General features: G+C 39.9%; 1 protein-coding gene across 1 annotated transcript in view; it reads left to right on the forward strand.

Annotated features, from left to right (window-relative positions):
- Positions 1-1,702: 1,702 nt before the first annotated feature.
- The window catches only part of TMPRSS2 (transmembrane serine protease 2), a 33,533-nt gene continuing 16,737 nt past the window's right edge, over positions 1,703-18,498 (forward strand). The window contains exons 1-5 of the mRNA XM_063305332.1: positions 1,703-1,964; positions 14,691-14,747; positions 15,082-15,286; positions 17,651-17,737; positions 18,229-18,348. Coding sequence (XP_063161402.1) covers positions 14,733-14,747; positions 15,082-15,286; positions 17,651-17,737; positions 18,229-18,348 — 427 coding nt within the window. The 5' untranslated portion in view covers positions 1,703-1,964; positions 14,691-14,732. The remainder of the gene's footprint in view (positions 1,965-14,690; positions 14,748-15,081; positions 15,287-17,650; positions 17,738-18,228; positions 18,349-18,498) is intronic.

Consider the following 18,498-nt stretch of genomic DNA (forward strand, 5'->3'; position numbering starts at 1 on the left):
TGTTCCACCAGGTTATTTAACTACCTTCAGAAATGTTTTTCATTCATTCTTTATCTTCTGCCTTTCATCCAGAAGCTCAGGAGGGTCCATTCTGCCCTCCAGTTTGCCTCTCTGCCAAACAACCACCACATTGTTCAGTTGAGAGTCCAAGACTGACCCAAGTGAGATACATGGCTGAGTCTGCATTTGCTTTGCCATCTTCCAATCTTAGTCCAACATCTTGCCTGCTATATGTACCCTTGGCTATAGTGGCATTCTGCTTTGCAGAAACTGCATCAAACAGGGAAGTGATGACCTTAAAACATCCCAACATTTACTAATTAATAATTATACTTTAGCATAGGTTGGAATTAGACAGCAATGTGTCAAAGGTTGAACTTGCCTAGAAATCAAAACCATATTCTTCAATCTCAAAGACTTGGTTGCAGAATACAGGATCCTGAGTGCCATAAGGAAAAATTCTCTTTCTGACATGCATCTTTTTTCATTCATGCAACACACAACATACTAATCATGGTTAATGAAATCATGATTCAGTTAATTCAATTTTCTAGGTTTGCATGAATTATAAACCAACAATAATGGCTGAGTTCACACACCATGCTAAATTAATATGTGATCAGTTTGCAATTTAGTGTATTGTCTGGAAAACAGCTTCTTTACAAAGAAAGGTCCTTCTGTACGTGTTGGACCCTAATGCTTGGCAAGCACAGGTCTAAGGCAGTGTTTCTCAACCTTGGTGACTTCAAGATACTTCAACTCCCAGAATTCCTCAGGCAGCCTTGCTCTCTTCCCCTTGCTGGCTGGGGAATTCGGAGAGTCCACACATCCTGAAGCTGCCAAGGTTGAGAAACAATGGTCTAACGGAAGGAAATCTCCTTGATTTTGATCAATTGTGGAACAGGCAGGAAGTTAACAGGCTCTCCAGCATTTTGACTTCTTCAGCTTGTTGAATATCCACTAGTCACAAAGCTGGAAGACCTCAATATCAACTACAGCTTGTGAACTCCCACACAGCACCTTAAAAATTAGCTTTGTGGGTTACTGCTCCCTTTCATCAGTGGCATCATGAAAGCTGTATTCCCAGGACGTGCAGAGCCACTGAATAGCCTAGCATGGTGTTCAAACCCAGCCCCTGAGGCTGATTTATGGTTCAGCGTGAATTCGGGCAGATAGCCATGTTGCAAGAACACAGCTGATATGTTACATAGATCCCCACGGGAGGAATTATAAATTGTGGGGTCAGAGAGAAACAAATTAAAATGATATTTTGATGACTACTTTAGTAATGGAGACCATTCACAGAAGGTTGCCTATGATAACCAACTATTCCTGCACTAGTCAGCTGATTAACATACGTGATATAATAATTTTAAAAGCCTTCGTTTCTGCTCGGAGTTCCTGTCCTTGAGGCTCCGCAAAGACTACGCTTACTGGAAAGCAAGTCTACGAGTTGCTAGTTCCGGCGCGATGGTGGGTCTGTTTGCTCAGAAGTATGCCCTGCCTGCCTGCAGCGTTTACTTCCAGGTAAGGCGTGCGGTGGATTGCAGTTTTAAGCTCCGCCTCCACGACAGGAGTCCTCTGAATTTGCCCAGCGAGCGCTGCGCTCCTGGTGCCGTTGTCCTCTCCTTTTCTGCAGGTGATGAGTAATAGCAGGTTGGGCTCGCCTGGCAGTTTTAAGTGATAAAGGGGAGGGCCTTTTGCACAGCCGTGACACAAACGCTCCCGAAGCCCGAGCGGTACAACCTGGCATTATCTGGGTCCACTCAGAGCGACTCGTGGGGTTTTTCCTCGCACCTCCAGGAAGGGCGCTACTAGGTGCGAGTGGCGCCCAGCTAACGCGTTCGCCCCCCTGGACTGAGCGCGTGCGCGTTTGCCGGCGTCCGGCTGAGAGAGCGCGACTGGAGCCCGGGGCGCGCGGCGAAGGCGCTGAAGCCTCCGCGTCGCGTGTCCCGTGCTCTTAGGTGAGCCCTGGGCTGGGTTTGGTGAAGAGGATCTGCTTGGCTCGAGTGGCTGGGAGGGAGCCGGCGGTGGACTGGATGTTGCGCGCTGTTCTGTTCCTTCCCAGGTGTCCTCCTTCCCTTTTCTAGCCTTTTCTCTTCTAACGGAGAGCTAGGAATCCCAGGGAGTGCCGTCATTGGCCTCGCTTTCTGTTGTCCTTTGTGGCACACACACTCCCAGCCCGCAAACTACTCGTTCATAAAGACAATTGATGGTTTTGTCTACCCATTCGCTTCTAGCCAAAACTGTAGTGGACTTACCGAGAGATATGGATGGGTGGAATGAAGACAAACGCAGGTCGTTTTCTGATTTACTTAATTCAAGGAGGAAACTGCTAATTTCGTTTTTTATCCATGTAATTGAAACGATCCGCGTCCCTTCTCCTCTCTGCGTCGCAATAAAGCATTCAAGGACTCTGGCCCAAGCACCTGTTGTTTTTCTTTGAATTATTCGGAACCAGCTTTGCATTTAATACACAGTCTGTGTATGACAAGAGCTGAAAATGTACTATGGTGTTCCCCAGCATATATGGGATAGAGTGAACCATAGGGATTGTTACTAATCTGTTCAGATGTGAACTTCCTCTGTAATTTCCATTATTCAGTGTCTCCTTCTGAACATAATGTTGATCCCTGTATTCTTTCTGGGCATTTAGGGCAGCATACTGGTGACCCCCTAACCAGTACACTAACCACAGGATTTTGTTTCCACAACATACCAGGCTAAAATGTGGTTAAATTATTTCTGGCTCTGCATATTTCATGCAAGCCTACCTAGTGACTGGCTAAAGATGGATCAGGGTCCTTTGGGAGCATAGTTATTTGTGCCTGGGTTCCTTAGTCCTAGTTGGTGAACTGAACTATGCTGGCAGCCTGGCACTAGCATAGTTACCAACGGAAGAGAATATCTGTAGCTCAGGGTTGAACTGTGGAGTCCTTGGTGTTCTCTGAGCTTGGTTGTTTTCCTGCAGTAGTTTGTTACCTGACTAGGATAGTACTAGTACATCTATTGACTAGTACGTCTGCAGGAAAACAAACAAACGATCTCAAAGAACACCAAAGACTCTACTAGCATATTTGTTTTCTGGACATAATTTTATGTTTCTTCAAAATGTGCAAGTTTCATTCTATTCTCAAACTATTTTGCACTTAAATTGATTTTATTTCCCAGACACTAGTGGGATGCAGGTTAATACCCTGGATTTAAACTGCTGATTTTAAACAGTGATCTTTGAATCACAAAGGAAGTTAGGTTTTCAATACAAATATTGTTCGAATTTATATGCATATTATGATTTTCTTTTAGTGTCAGAATCCAGTTTGAATCCAGAACTGAATTTGAAGACTGCTCATAATATTGCTTGTAATTTTCCATTCTTATAAGTAAAGTCGTAACAGATTTTAAAATTACTTAAAGTATCCAAATCATGGATTTGATTGAACAAGAAATCTCTCTCCCTAATTTGTGGAAGTGGGGAATAGTCTCAGTGCTGAACTGTATGTTGGAGCCAAGTTTTGGAGGCTTTCAGGCTGTATTTCAGTATTTGGTCCAACTTCATTAATCAGCTGGTTCAAAGAGTGTTGAATAAGACCTTTAGTATGGTCAATAGAAAAATAAATCAGCAGGCAAGCCTCTGCTAAGATCTTTCACCTTTCGCTTACTTGTGCTTCTCTTAAATACTTAGACATTAGAGACAGATGAGCTTGCTGAAGAATTTACAGTTCTGCGTACGTCTATGTAATTTTTGAAAAATATGGGATAACATATCTGCTTTAAATGTCCCATGTTTGTGGACACTCTAATAAAGACAGCTGCCTCTCAGCAGAACTAGAGAGTGATGTATACTGTCTTACTGGCTCTTTTTCTGCTTTATTGTTTCTTCTTTTGTAGTACATCTGGCAATATACTAATTGAGAAGTCTCATTTGATAAAGAGAAGACCTGCCATTTAGGCTTGCCTAAACTGGGTGAAAGGGCTAGGGCGTTTTCATTAGCTTTGGAAAGTAAAGAGCCAAACTTGCCATTTCTAATCAAGTTGGAATTTTCATCTGTTTCTTGAATTACTGTTGTTTAAGTAGAGAATAAATCACATTTCTGTGCTTGTTCCAAAGTCTTCTAAATTTCTACAGCAGAGCAGCAGATTGAGATTGAGTAATTATGAACATACAGTACTAACAAATGCACTAAGTAGTGTTAGCAAAGCTATGAATTTTCTCCACTTCCCACGATCCCCATAAGGGTCAGTTACTTTATTTGGTTTAGTGTAAAGTGACGTTGGTATGTGAAGTACTTCTGCACCTGCTGTGTAAATGCAAATTTACTGGGAACAAATATCAGCTGTATGCTAGTTGAAAGATCTTATATCTGAGATAGTCAACCACTTTCATCCTATCTCCCTTTGAAGATAATTGTTAACACTGAACTGGCTTCAGGCATTTTCTGCTGTGGAAAAGGATTCTGGTCTAGTGGAGTTTATCTATAGATAAATGGGTAGAAAAAAACTATTTTCATTTTCCTATCCTGTCCCCAGTGTACTATTTCTAAAACTCACTCTGAAAGATAAAAAATCAGGAGGAGCCTGCTAGTACTGTTGCCCACAAATTTTTACTAAAAGGCCTCAAAGTTCACAAACTACAGCATACTTCAGCAGCAGCTGTAGTGTGAGCAGTGGTTCGCAGAAATGTAGGCCTTTTAAAAATGTGCTTGTCAGGAGATGGGCTACCAGACTCCTTCTGATTTTTTGACTATGGCTAACATGGCTCTTTTATTACAATGTCTTGTAATAATCTTCCAGAAAAAGGTTGGTGAGGTTTTCATGGGGAGAGGGAAACTGAACATGAGTGCAGGCCATTGTGAAGGCAGTTGAAATACATACTGGCCAAGGAGGAGGAAGTCCTGCATAAATCTACCATGTCATCTGGCTGTGCTGTATGAGTCTCTCCATGTAGTTCAGGAGTATGTATGAGTACAAGATCACTGTGGGTAGTTCAAGGAAAGCCTAACAGTGGTATTTTATATTTTTTAAAAGCCAAAAAATATGAAGACAAAAATAAAAATGATGTGCTGGTAACCCACAGAACAAAATTTTATTTCAAGGATTTTTCTGCTTTTCCTCCTGGGTAATGTACGGTGCTTCATGTAAAAACTATGTTCAGAATAATGTCTCCCAAAATTTAATAATACAGATAAATTGAAAAGCAAATTTCAGTTTGGATGTGTTTCCATGTAAGTGTACATAAAATTAAATCTCCAGTGTCAGTCCTAACTGACACCTGAGACTCAGTCTTAAGTATACTTTACATGGGAGTAGCCTACTGCTAAGCAAACATGGTTAAATTATATAGTATATACTCATTAGGAACGTGCAAGAGGGTAGAAGAGGCTAATCCATGTGCTCCAAGAATAATGGTTTGTGTTTCCAGAAGAATATCTTCTGAAGTGTCCTGAAAATGTTCAAATGCTGCCCACTTCCTCCAACCCCTGGATATTCAAATTGGCCCATTCTAGGAAAAAATGGACCATGAAAGCACCTTGTTTTCCATGTCCCTAGTACCTGCTTGCTGTAAGAGAAAGCTGTAAAACTTGGAATATGTTGGGTTCTGATGTTAGGCTGAGTGAGATGAGTATCTGGAGCAGCCATTAATAGGGAACAACACCAGAGCTGTGCATATATAATGTGTCCCAGCAGTTAAACTACTGCTTTCAGTTGTAGCTGGAAATACAATTTAACTGCCAATGCTGAAGCCAGATTTGACTGCTTGTCCAGTTGGGTCTGGCCTGGTTCTGAAATATACCTAATCAGAAGTTTCTGTCTGCCAGGAAAGGGAAGCAAAGGAAACTATAGATTGCATAGTATTGTGTTGTTTTTCTGAACCCATATGCTAGAATAGAGTAAAAGGGGAATATTCATAGGCCATATGTTCACGCTGGCAGGTGAATGACTCAAAACCAAGTCAGACTGCAAATTACTACTTTTTTTTTTAAGAGTATAACTCATCCCTATTGTTTAGGATATTTCCATATTTATGAAAGGAGGAGCTTTTTGTACATGTGTCTGTTGATTATCTAGAAGACAGCTGGACATGTTGCAAGCATGTCCCAAAGGCTTTGGAGGCAGAGCACTGAAGTGGGGGGTAGTACAGCTGCCTGTCCCTGACCACTTTGGCATAGCAGCTCCGAGGCCACTGGGGAGACTGCTGGACATGTCTGTGGCTCTGCAGCCAGCAGCCTTGTGGTGGAGCTGCCTCCAGAGCTTCAGTGTGGAACTGCTGTGGCCGTTTGGCTGGCAGCCCCACAGGAAAGCTGTCCATGCCATCACCACAAGGCTGCCATGATGTCTACACAGCTTTACCATGGGGCATCTTGCTGCAGTGTACCTGCACTGGTAGTCATCAGCTTACTCTGCCATGTGGCACAGATTTTAGTCTTAAACATGATTTTTTGCTGTAGCGGTAAAAGACCAAACATAAGAGTAGTCCCACCTCTGGAAACAAACACAATGAAAGGAGCTAGTAAAACTATTGCTTTACCTTTGTATTAGTTACCCTGAGTCTTTTCCTGCCTGCATGTGTTTGGGTTTAAGCCTGAGGTCTGAAGAGGCCTCATACCTCCTGGTGCAAAGCATATATTTGGGTACTAAACTGTAGAATCTGTTTTAAAATGTGAAAATGATTTCTGTATTGTTATTTAGCAGGAATGTGTGCTTTCCACTGTGCAGTGGGAAGCTGTACAGTCCAATGTAAACTGTTCCCCTCACCCAAAATGAAATATGTAGACAATAGTAAAGGAATGTAGAGACAAGTTTGAGAAAGGAATGGATGAGCCATTCAGGGAGAAAAAATGACAATTCAGGCATGAGAAAATGGGCAGAGAAAAACTTGGACAGGTTTTCAAGATACTGTTATTGTACCCTACAACAATAAATGAGGATTCCTGTAATCCTTATATCTGTTTCTTGACTTGATCTACTGGAAGGGCTGACAACAGTTTAACCAGTTTTATTAATCTGAGGCAGTGCTGATATATCAGAAATTCTTCAAAGGTAGCTTTGAATGCTGTAGTCTAACAGTTAGGATAGCACTACTGGAATTAGTGTGATAAAAGGGATTTATCTTCAAATGATATGCATGATCTGCCCAAATAGAATCTATTGCAGCATGTGGAGCCATGGAACACATGGTATTTGGCTCTGTTAGGATCTGACAAATAATAATAAATAATACTTATTTGTATTATTATAATTAGTTATTAATAACAAATAAATAATTATTATTTGCACATAAGCTGCATTTCGTAAAATGTAGGGGAAAATGCAGAGCATGGCTTTTTGAATTTTTTTACCAGCTGTGGCTGCAGGAGGAATCTGTGGTTTCTGTATATCAAAGTAATGTGTTGCCTCTCTGTCTGCTCTGTGCGTATGTGTGTGCTGGGAAGTACAGGGTGGACTGCATACTCTCAGCTCTGAGTCTTGTGACTGTGAGGGAGAAGGAGCGGGCTTCAAATGAAGGAATTGGTAGCATTCCAAGTCACTACCCACCTGCTCTCCCATAGAGCATGGCGAAGGGGGTTTGGGGGATTGTTTTCCCCCACAGCCCTTGATGGGATACAGCCACTTTTCAAACTTGATCTTTCGTTTGCTAGCTTCTCGTACCGTATCAAATTTGGCCCTGTCCTGTTGGATATTCGGGGAGTTACCCCGCTGATAGACAGATGGGAGAGTTCTGAGTCCCTTTGCATACTTTCTTTCCACTGTTCCTTTGAGTTAGAATTTTTTAAAGGAGAGGGGGAAAACTGCCTAAGGAAAAAAAGTACACTGAGGAAGGTTTACTAAGGAAAAACAGTATATTATGTTCAAAAATTACAGACCAGATCAGTAAATCTCTACCTGGAATTACCCTAGTTACTAACATTAGCCCTTGTAAACTGTATGGTCAGTGAACTTCATCACATGACTTTAAAATTACCTGATGTGTTTCTGAGTAATACTAGAGTTGTTATATTAGTACTGTATTTTGATTTTTCCTTCAGACATATGCTACTTGTATCAATCATTTCACTGGGCTGGTTTTGATTTCTACTTCCTTGTATGTTCTTAAAATTCCGGTTGTATAGTTAAAGCTGTAAATTACTGACCTGAATACATGTGCCTGACTCAAAAGAAAAATATCCAGAAAGATCTGGTTTTCAGCATGCAAATTATTTGTGAATTACCAGGACATAGTCTGTGAAGAGATGACAAAGACCCTTGGAAACTCCTACGACACCACTCTGAGTTCTGTGATTGAAGAAACTTGAGAAAAAAGTGTTCAAAATGATGTGGAAAATGCATTTATAAGAAAGGAAAAACTGCTAGACTTACAGAACATGATTATTATTTTCTAAGCATTCAGGGTGTTATGAAAGAGTAATACAATATATGGAATCATCTTATGCTTCATTAATGAAGGAATTATTGAGTTCACTGAGAATTACTATTGAGCAAATGGAGCACAACCTTGATAGTTGAATTTCAGTAGGATTTCAGTAGGATTAGTGGAACAAGCCAGGTATCCCATTGCAATTCTCCTCTTGGGTCCATTTGAAATCTTATATATGCTTATATTGAATAAATGCCACTGAATGCTGTAGCACTCCTGAATAAACATATTTAGCATGTCTGTATTAATCTGAATCAAACTTCTGGATTATTAGATGTGCTGTAAATTTGCAGAATATCACAGAAGCGATTAAGTTGCTCTGTAGTTGTTATTTAATTTTCAAAATACTGTACCAAGCAAGACTGAATTATATAACTCCTGTAAATCAGATATTCTGCTACAGGAGTGTAGGAGTAAATAAGCCACATTTCCCTGAATACTACTTATTTCCACAGCTGCACTAGCCCAACATAAGAACATAAGCAATGTCCTGCTCGATCAGACCCCTGGCCCATCTAGTCCAGCAGTCCGTTCTCACAGTGGCCAACCAACTACACAAGGAACCCCACTAGTCTCCCGGAGGATGGCCTTCAGGGACAGTCACTCTACCATCAAGGCTAGAAGCCATTGATCCCCATGATGTCCATGAATTGGTCCAACCCTTTTTTTTTTTAAGCCAGCCAAACTAGTACATCTTGTGGTAGTGAATTCCAAAGTTTAATTACATGCTATATAAAAAAAAATCTTTTTTTTCTATCCTGATTCTTCCAGGATTTGGGGAAGGGGAAAATGTATTTATTTATTTAAAAATTTGTGTAGCCACCCATATTATGTAGCATAACCATGGGCAGCTCACAAACAGAAACATCTTCTTGTCCATTTTATCCATGCCATGCATAATTTTGTACACCCCAATCATGTCCACTCTCATTTGCCTCCTTTCTAGGCTTAAAAGTCCCAAATGTTGCAACCTTTCCTTATAGGGAAGCTGCTCCAGCCCCCTGATTATCATAGTTGCCCTCCTTTGAACTTTCTCTAGCTCCACTATGTCCTTTTCAAGGTGCGATGACCAGAACTGCACATAATATTCCAAGTGCAGTCACACCACTGATTTATATAAGGGTATACGATATTGGCATCTGTTTTCAGTACCATTTCTTATTACCCTTAACATGCTCTTGACCTTTTTTATAGTGGATGCACACTGTGTCAACACCTTCATTGAACTGTTTACCGTTACTCCAAGATCTCTATCCTCATCAGTGCTAGTTTTGATCCCATTAGTTCGTATGACTAGTTAGGATTTTTGACACCAAGTGCATCACTATGCACTGGCTCACACTGAATGACATGTATTTTGACTCCCAGTCCCATAATGTGCAGAGAGCCCCTTTGGAGCTCTTCAGAGTCCCTTACTGTTTTTACCATTCTGACCAATTTAGTGTGCATCTGCACTGGTTATTCTACTAGTCATATACAATTCCAGATCATTCATAAATATGGCAAAAAGCTCTGGACCTAGGACAGAACCCGGGGGGACCTCAGTAATTACATCTCTCCATTGTGTGAGACATCCATTCACTCCTACTCTTTGTTTCCTGTTCCTTAGCTAGATGCTTATCTGCAAGAGAATCTGCCCTTTTATTTCATGGCCGTTAAGCTTACTGAGTGTCAGGCCCAGCCCAAGAACAACGAAGAGTCAGTCCATTCAAAGTTCAGTTCTTTATTTGCTCACACTGTATAGACAGAATCTTGCCAGACTAAAGCTACTCTAACTAACCTAAGGAGAAATGACCTGGGAGACTCGAGGGCGGGGCTATCCTGAACCTCTTCGTTTTCCCACCATTGCTTCCTGGACTGTGCCTCCTCTTACCTCCTCCACCTCCTTGGAATGTGCTCCCTCCTTCCTGAGAACCAGCGGCACCACCGAAATCCACCACATCACCCCCCCTTCCATAACACTGAGAAGCCTTTGGTGGGGGACTTTATCAAAGGATTTTTTCAAAATCTAAGTAGATGATGTCTGCTGGCTTGCCTTTATCCGTACGTTTATTAACACCCTAAAAAAACCTAGTAGATTAGTTAGACAGAACCTTCCCTTAGTTAAACCAAGTTGGGTATCCTTGTGCAAGGCCTGTGTCTTTAAAGTTTTAGTAATTTTATCTTTAATAGCAGTTTCTACTATCTTCCCTAGAACAGTTGTTAAGTTGACAGGTCTATAACTTCCTGGATCTCCCCATGAATCTTTTCTTTAAAATTGGAGTTACATTGGCCACCTTCCAGTCCTCAACTATAGAGGCTGAGTGTAGAGACAGGTTACATATTTTGGTCAGAAGGTCCACAATCTCAGCTTTAAGCCCCTTGCAGGATGCTATCAAGGCCTGGTTGTTGTTATTTATTCGTTCAGTTGCTTCTGACTCTTCGTGACTTCATGGACCAGCCCACGCCAGAACTTCTGTCGGTTGTCAACACCCCCAGTTCCCCCAGGGACGAGTCCATCACCTCTACAATATCATCCATCCACCTTGCCCTTGGTCGGCCCCTCTTCCTTTTGCCTTCCACTCTCCCTAGCATCAGCATCTTCTCCAGGGTGTCCTGTCTTCTCATTATGTGGCCAAAGTATTTCAGTTTTGCCTTTAATATCATTCCCTCAAGGGAGCAGTCTGGCTTTATTTCCTGGAGGATGGACTGGTTTGATCTTCTTGCAGTCCAAGGCACTCTCAGAATTTTCCTCCAACACCACAGTTCAAAAGCATTGATCTTCCTTCTCTCAGCCTTCCTTATGGTCCAGCTCTCGCAGCCATATGTTACTACAGGGAACACCATTGCTTTAACTATGCGGACCTTTGTTGTCAGTGTGATGTCTCTGCTCTTAACTATTTTATCGAGATTTGTCATTGCTCTTCTCCCAAGGATTAAATGTCTTCTGATTTCTTGACTGCAGTCAGCATCTGCAGTAATATTTGCACCTAGAAATACAAAGTCTTTCACTGCCTGTACGTTTACTCCCTCTATTTGCCAGTTATCAATCAAGCTGGTTGCCATAATCTTGGTTTTTTTGAGGTTTAGCTGCAAGCCAGCTTTTGCACTTTCTTCTTTCACCTTCATCATAAGGCTCCTCAGTTCCTCTTCGCTTTCAGCCATCAAAGTGGTATCATCTGCATATCTGAGATTGTTAATATTTCTTCCAGAGATTTTAACCCCAGCCTTGGATTCATCCAGCCCAGCATGTCGCATGATGTGTTCTGCGTACAAGTTGAATAGGTAGGGTGAGAGTATATAGCCCTGCCGTACTCCTTTCCTAATCTTAAACCAGTCCGTTCTGTGATCTGTTCTTACTGTTGCTACTTGGTCGTTATACAGATTCCTCAGGAGGCAGACTAGATGACTTGGTATGCCCATACCACTAAGAACTTGCCACAATTTGTTATGGTCCACACAGTAAAAGGCTTTAGAATAGTCAATAAAACAGAAATAGATGTTTTTCTGAAACTCCCTGGCTTTTTCCAGTATCCAGCGGATATTGGCAATTTGGTCCCTAGTTCCTCTGCCTTTTCTAAACCCAGCTTGTACATCTGGCAATTCTCGCTCCATGAATTGCTGAAGTCTCCCTTGCAGGATCTTGAGCATTACCTTACTGGCATGTGAAATGAGTGCCACTGTTCGATAGTTTGAACATTCTTTAGTGTTTCCCTTTTTTGGTAAGGGGATATAAGTTGATTTTTTCCAGTCTGATGGCCATTCTTGTGTTTTCCAAATTTGCTGGCATATAGCATACATTACCTTGACAGCATCATCTTGCAAGACTTTGAACAGTTCAGCTGGGATGTCGTCGTCTCCTGCTGCCTTGTTGTTAGCAATGCTTCTTAAGGCGCATTCAACCTCACTCTTCAGGATGTCTGGCTCTAGCTCACTGACCACACCGTCAAAGCTATCCCCGATATTGTTATCCTTCCTATACAGGTCTTCCGTATATTCTTGCTACCTTTTCTTGATCTCTTCTTCTGTTAGGTCCTTGCCATCTTTGTTTTTGATCATGCCCGTTTTTTCCTGGAATTTATCTCCGATGTTTCTAATTTTCTGGAAGAGGTCTCTTGTCCTTCCTATTCTATTGTCTTCTTCCACTTCTATGCATTGCTTGTTTAAAAATAATTCCTTATCTCTTCTGGCTAACTTCTGGAATTTTGCATTTAATTGGGCATATCTCTCCTTACTGCTGTTGCTTTTGCTTTCCTTCTTTCTTGGGCTACTTCTAGTGTCTCAGCAGACAGCCACTTTGCCTTCTTGATTTTCTCAAGGCCTGGAGACTTGTTTTTGTCCCATTTGTCAATAAGGCCTAGCACTTTTTCTCTATGTCACCACTTCATAACTTGATTTGGTCTTTTTTACCTAGAAGACAAGATCTCCCACTACACCCTTTCCTGTCTTTCTGATAGGATTTTCCTATAGGGTTTGTAAACAGAAATAACCATGCCCTACTGATTTTACCTAATTTCAGCCCTATACCAACACTAGTACACAGCATCTTCCCCTGTATTTTCTTGATTCCTTTGATTTCTGCCATGTTTCCTTGTTTCATTTGGCTTTGTTGAATAGTCATTAGAACCTCCTGCATTATCCTCTCCTGTTTCTTCCCTAAGCATTTTTTGTTTCTGAACCTGAGGTTCCTCAGCTCCCCCCACCCCACCCTCAGCTCTGGCTGGGAAGAAAAATGAGCCCAAAATATCCAGGGTTTGAGCCTTCAAACTTAGTCATTTCAAGATGGAGCTGTGGGTGGTATTTCTGAGTTGTAATATTGGGAAAACAGATGCCTTCTGATCGGTGCAGCATCAGAAATCATTAACTGTGGTTTGAGGTAGTTTTGGGCTGCTGCTTATTTGAAAATTGAAATATAGTGCCCCTTCAGGGTATCTACCTTGAGGAAATTGCTGTCCTTGGGGAATTCGCTGACAAAAAATAAGTAATAAGAATTATCACCCAGTTTGCCTAACTAAGTCAATGACAAAAATAAAAGCATCAACACAAATTTGGAAGCTACAAGAAAATACACTCACATTTCATTAACCACTAATAGGATTTATGCATTTTGGAATTTTAGTTGTGTAAATGAAGCAACATCAAGCTATATTTAGCTATTATAGATGAAACATTTAGAAGTTTCGAGATACACACAAATTAAGGAGGGCTCCCAGGGTTATTAAAGAACACTCATGCAGAAACCTCTTTGGCTGCATTTTGGGGCCATAATGTTGCTACTATTACCAGCTGTGTCTGTTTCTTATGTTGTTACATTTTTATTTTTATGGCCTCTGGTTAATATGTAGTTGGTTAATTATTTGTTTAGACTTTATTTAATAAACAGAAAATAAAAAAACAATAGCACAAAAAGTAAAAAAATATAGCAGCAAACAATGGCTAACTTTTACGTTTTATAATCACATTTTAGAAAACAAGTTTTGCCACATGTTGCACAGATAAGGTATAGGTGCTTCAACTGCTTCATGGAGAGCTACGCTAGTGAGTAAAAGCTGATAGGGCAGAAGAAGGGGCTTCCTTCAATTTTAGTGCATACCCTACAAGAGGAAATAGAGTGTTCACCCACCATCACTGCTCATTCCAATTACTCACAATATAAAATAGCCATTTCTGTATTTAGATTACAAAATAACAAAATACCTGAGTCTTGTGTCTGCTTTTCTGACCAATTTTTCCAAGGCCTCATTCTCCAGAATTAATTACACAGTTGCAAGTGTGTATGGTATTTAATTACGCAGCTGTTCTCGGAAGTATTCTCAGAACTTTTTTCCCACGGGGGTCTCTCCCAGGGAGGCTCACCTGCTTTCTCTTCTCTGATGCTAGTTAATGTTTCATTTTCTCCATTCTTTAAATTGCTCTTTGCTTTAAATCATTTTTATGTAACTGCTGCATTTCTATTTTACTGCAATTTAAACTTTTAATGTTTTAAGTTTTATTAGAAGCCAACCTAAAAGCTTAGTTATTGGGTGGTATACATACACCATAAGCAAAATAGTAAATGTTCCATGTTTTGCTTGATAATAGATATGAGTCTACTATGGGAATGAAATGTAATCCAGAGTTTGTTGTAGGCACTTGAGCTTTTATAGAAATAATAATTTTCCAGTGGCCACGTATTTGTTTACTTTTGTGTGATTCTGGAATGTGATGGATAGTCTCACTAAAGTAAGGACTCAATTATTTGAAATTTTATTTTGTAATAAAAACAAAAACAGAAAAACATTTTCTGTTTTCATAGGATTATAACAAACTTGCCATAATTCAGCTGCTGAAAATCAAGATGGCATCTAACTTGGTAAGTGAGCTGTCTCAAAAGTATGCTATTACAATATATGGTGGTTGGTAAAAGTGTTCCTATGAATGGGGAAAGGTTTTTCAAGTACTAGATAGTTACCATAGGAGGAATGTTGTGTTAGTCAGTGGTAGCCAAAAATGGAAGGAATCTGGTACTACTTTTTCAGGTTAACCCGTTTTATTAAAAGGCATAAACTTTTGCAAGCCACAGCTTGTGGACTTCTGGTTTTTAGATAGTTATATTTCACTATACTATTGCTGGGTTATAGAAGCTTTCACTTTCAGCTGCTGCCTATGTTATTTTCTATTTTTGTATTTTTGTTGTGGTTGTTTAGAGGCCAGCTCCGTATTATGAAAACTATGCCTACCGGTCAGAAAATGTTGCTCCTCCAAGATTTACCAGCGACTATAATGTGTATCTACCTCACGCACCTCCATATTACCCTTCATCGGTGCCTCATTATGTTCCAAGGGTTTCTACTCAACAGTCAGTTCCAGTGCCAGCAGTGCAGGCAAAATCTTCAGCAAAATGTACACCAAGTAAGTTTTGCTTCCCATTTATTTAAAAAAATGTTTTGATGCAAATTAGGCCAGTTTGGGTATGTTTTAAGAATACTTTGGTTGATGTTTATGTTTCAGACGTTTTTTATACAATGATGATCCTACTGTTACAATTGTACGAAGTAAGTAATCTATGAGTTTGGGGACCCTCACTTCTGATCGTCAAATCTCCCTGGCTAGGCAACAGATTCTGGGTGTCATAAAAAGACATTTAATAAATAATAAACATTTAAGTAATTCCCTTTATTTTACTGCTTAAAAGGAAAATAAATACTAGATTTTCCTTTTTAGGTTCTGAAGAGACCTGGGTGTGAGTTCTGTACACCTTGCTGTAGAGAATGTGCTTGCTGTTGGGGCTGAGCATATAGGAAAGTAATCTGAGCAAAGTATTTTTGGCTTATTCAATTTCTTTGATGCAAAAGAAAAAAAACGATATGAGTGGTGCTTTCCAGGAAACAAAAATTAGCAAGTTAGAGTTTATTTCTCCAATATAGCCTGGAGAACAGTCATTTCTTTTTTTAAAAATTTATTATTAATTTTTCAAGATATAATTAAGACACATAATGCAGAATATAAGACCTATAGAATTATTCCTGCACCGTTTTAGCTTTTCCAGAGAACAGTCATTTCTTATGCGGAATATTTCATGCAGAGGTTTCAATGGGAGCTGGCCAAGGACTAAACCAACAGTCTGTTCATAGCACTTTAATCTGCTCGTTTTAAAATGTCTCCCAGGAGGGCTCACAAAAAGATCAGTAAATGGACATCACTGTTTGTTGGAAAGAAGGCTCAGGTTTGTCAGGTTCATTAGAGATCAGCTAAAAGAATGCTGTGGTTCGTGTGACAAACGAGTCACTCTTGAGTGAGATAGGCAGTGGTGAAATTTGAAATATACTCACATACATAAATAAATAATATGGAAGCACAACTCAGGGAATCATTCAGAAGTTATATCAAGACATGTTCATATTCAGTTAATAATGGAAATTAACTCCATTATCAGAATAGAATAGAATAAACTTTTATTGTCATTCCACTATACACCAAGGTGCACATTAAAATGAAATTTCATTGTAAATGGCTCACAAAAAATAATTACTACAATATGTAATATACATTCTTTACCCATTCCTCTCCTCTAATCTTTATCCCTAATAAATATCAGTCCTATGCCCAGCATGTGTTCCCATGGAGTGAGAAGGGATTATTAAGAGTTCAGGAGTCCAATAGCCCAGGGGACAGAAGTGTTGCCTAATCTAGCTGTTCTGCATCAGATGCAGTGGAACCTTCTCCCAGAGGGTAGAAAGGAGAACAAGCCACAGTGAGAACAAGCCACAGTCTCTGACAATATTTTGGGCTCTGGAGAGAAAGCATGGATGTGCAATGTCCTGAATGAGAGGAAGTGAGATCCCAATTATCCTCTCTGCTGCCCTCACCACCCTCTGCAGACTTCCAATCCGAGGCACTGCAGCTTCCAAGCCAGATAGAAATACAGTTGGTCAATACACGCTCTAGAGTGCCTCTATAGAAAGGAAGGAGGACGAGAGGTGGAAGATGCGCTTTCCTCATCCAGTGCAGAAAATGCAGACGCTGCTGTGCCTGTTTTACTAAGGATGCAGTATTAAGAGACTCAGTCAAACTATTTGTTATCTGCATCCCCAGATACCTGATGCTACTAACTGACTCTACAGCTATGTCATTAATAAAGAGTGCATGGCTGAGCCAGTTCTTTCTAAAATCGATAATCTCCTTGGTTTTTTCAACATTTAGAACCAATCTCTTTATATTATACCAATCCACCAAACCCTTCCCCTCCTCCCTATAAGCCCAATCATTGATCATCCCTAGACCCACCACCGTATCATCTACATGCTTCACAACAGAGTTGGTGGTAAACCTGGCACAGCAGTCATGGGTCATCAGGGTAAACAGCAATGGGCTCAGGACATAAAAATGCATAAAAATAAAAATAACTAATATATAATATTCTTTCCCATTCCACTCCCCTAAACATTATCCATAATAATAATTATATAATAATAATAATATAACAATTATTATTATTATCCCTGATAATTATTTTCTTCTTTTTAAGGAGGAACAAGGATGTTTCAGCAATTTCCTTGTTCCTCTTTCATTAAGAAGCTGACTATGATTGGCAGATGATGGTGATGCTAAAAGAGACAGGTCTGTGTTCATCAAAATGTAGTTATAACTGCATATAACTCTTTGGATATGTGGAAACTGTAAATTATTAGTTGGAGATATTTAGGAAACATCATTGGAAACAGACTTCCTTTAAAATTACATGGGCATGTATTTTTTTTCCTCTTTTAACTGCAGGAACCAAAAAGGCATTGTGTCTCCTTCTATCAATTGCAATGCTACTAATAGGAGCTGGAATTTGTGTTTTTCTCATCTGGTATTTTGGTAAGAATTCATAAAAAAATTAATTAAGCATCATTTTGACATGTCTGTTCCAGTCATTAATTATGTCCTATTAAAATTAAGATTTGCTTAAATTGTATGCTGGTAGCTTTTCGTCTTTTATACTATCCTTCCTTCCTAGATTTTGAAGTTAGAAACAATTTAATTCTAATGGCACTATAATAGCACTTTTGGTGAAATTGTTTAACATAAAAAGTTAGTCTTTCCATTTCTGATAATAATTATCAATGTGTGGTTTAGAACCATTAAAATTTACATAAATTTTCAGGTGACTAGAAAACTTCTGTAACCTTCTAGTTTTATTGCTTTAAGATCTCGTCTAAAATCCAAAGGAGTTGGTAATACTTGACATCTTGATGAATGTGCCTAAGTTACTGTTTGTATAATAATCCTTAAAATAGAATATACATTTAAAATTGCGCCTTTGGGAGCTTATTTTTGTGATCTCATTATATTCCTGTATGTCTTCATAGTGACAGATAGTTGTTCTGGCTCCGAGATACAGTGTGGTACAACAAGAGTGTGTGTAACACCATCTCAGTGGTGTGATAGAAAACAAGACTGCCCTAATGGTGAAGATGAAACCCGTTGTGGTAAGAATGAATAATGACACTTTCTGACTTTGAAAATTTGCCTATAAATCTGCCCCCACTTTTTGTTGTTTATTCGTTTAGTCGCTTCCGACTCTTCGTGACTTCATGGACCAGCCCACGCCAGAGCTTCCTGTCGGTCGTCAACACCCC

Source organism: Candoia aspera, chromosome 5, assembly GCF_035149785.1.
Source record: "Candoia aspera isolate rCanAsp1 chromosome 5, rCanAsp1.hap2, whole genome shotgun sequence".
Lineage (NCBI taxonomy): Eukaryota > Metazoa > Chordata > Lepidosauria > Squamata > Boidae > Candoia > Candoia aspera.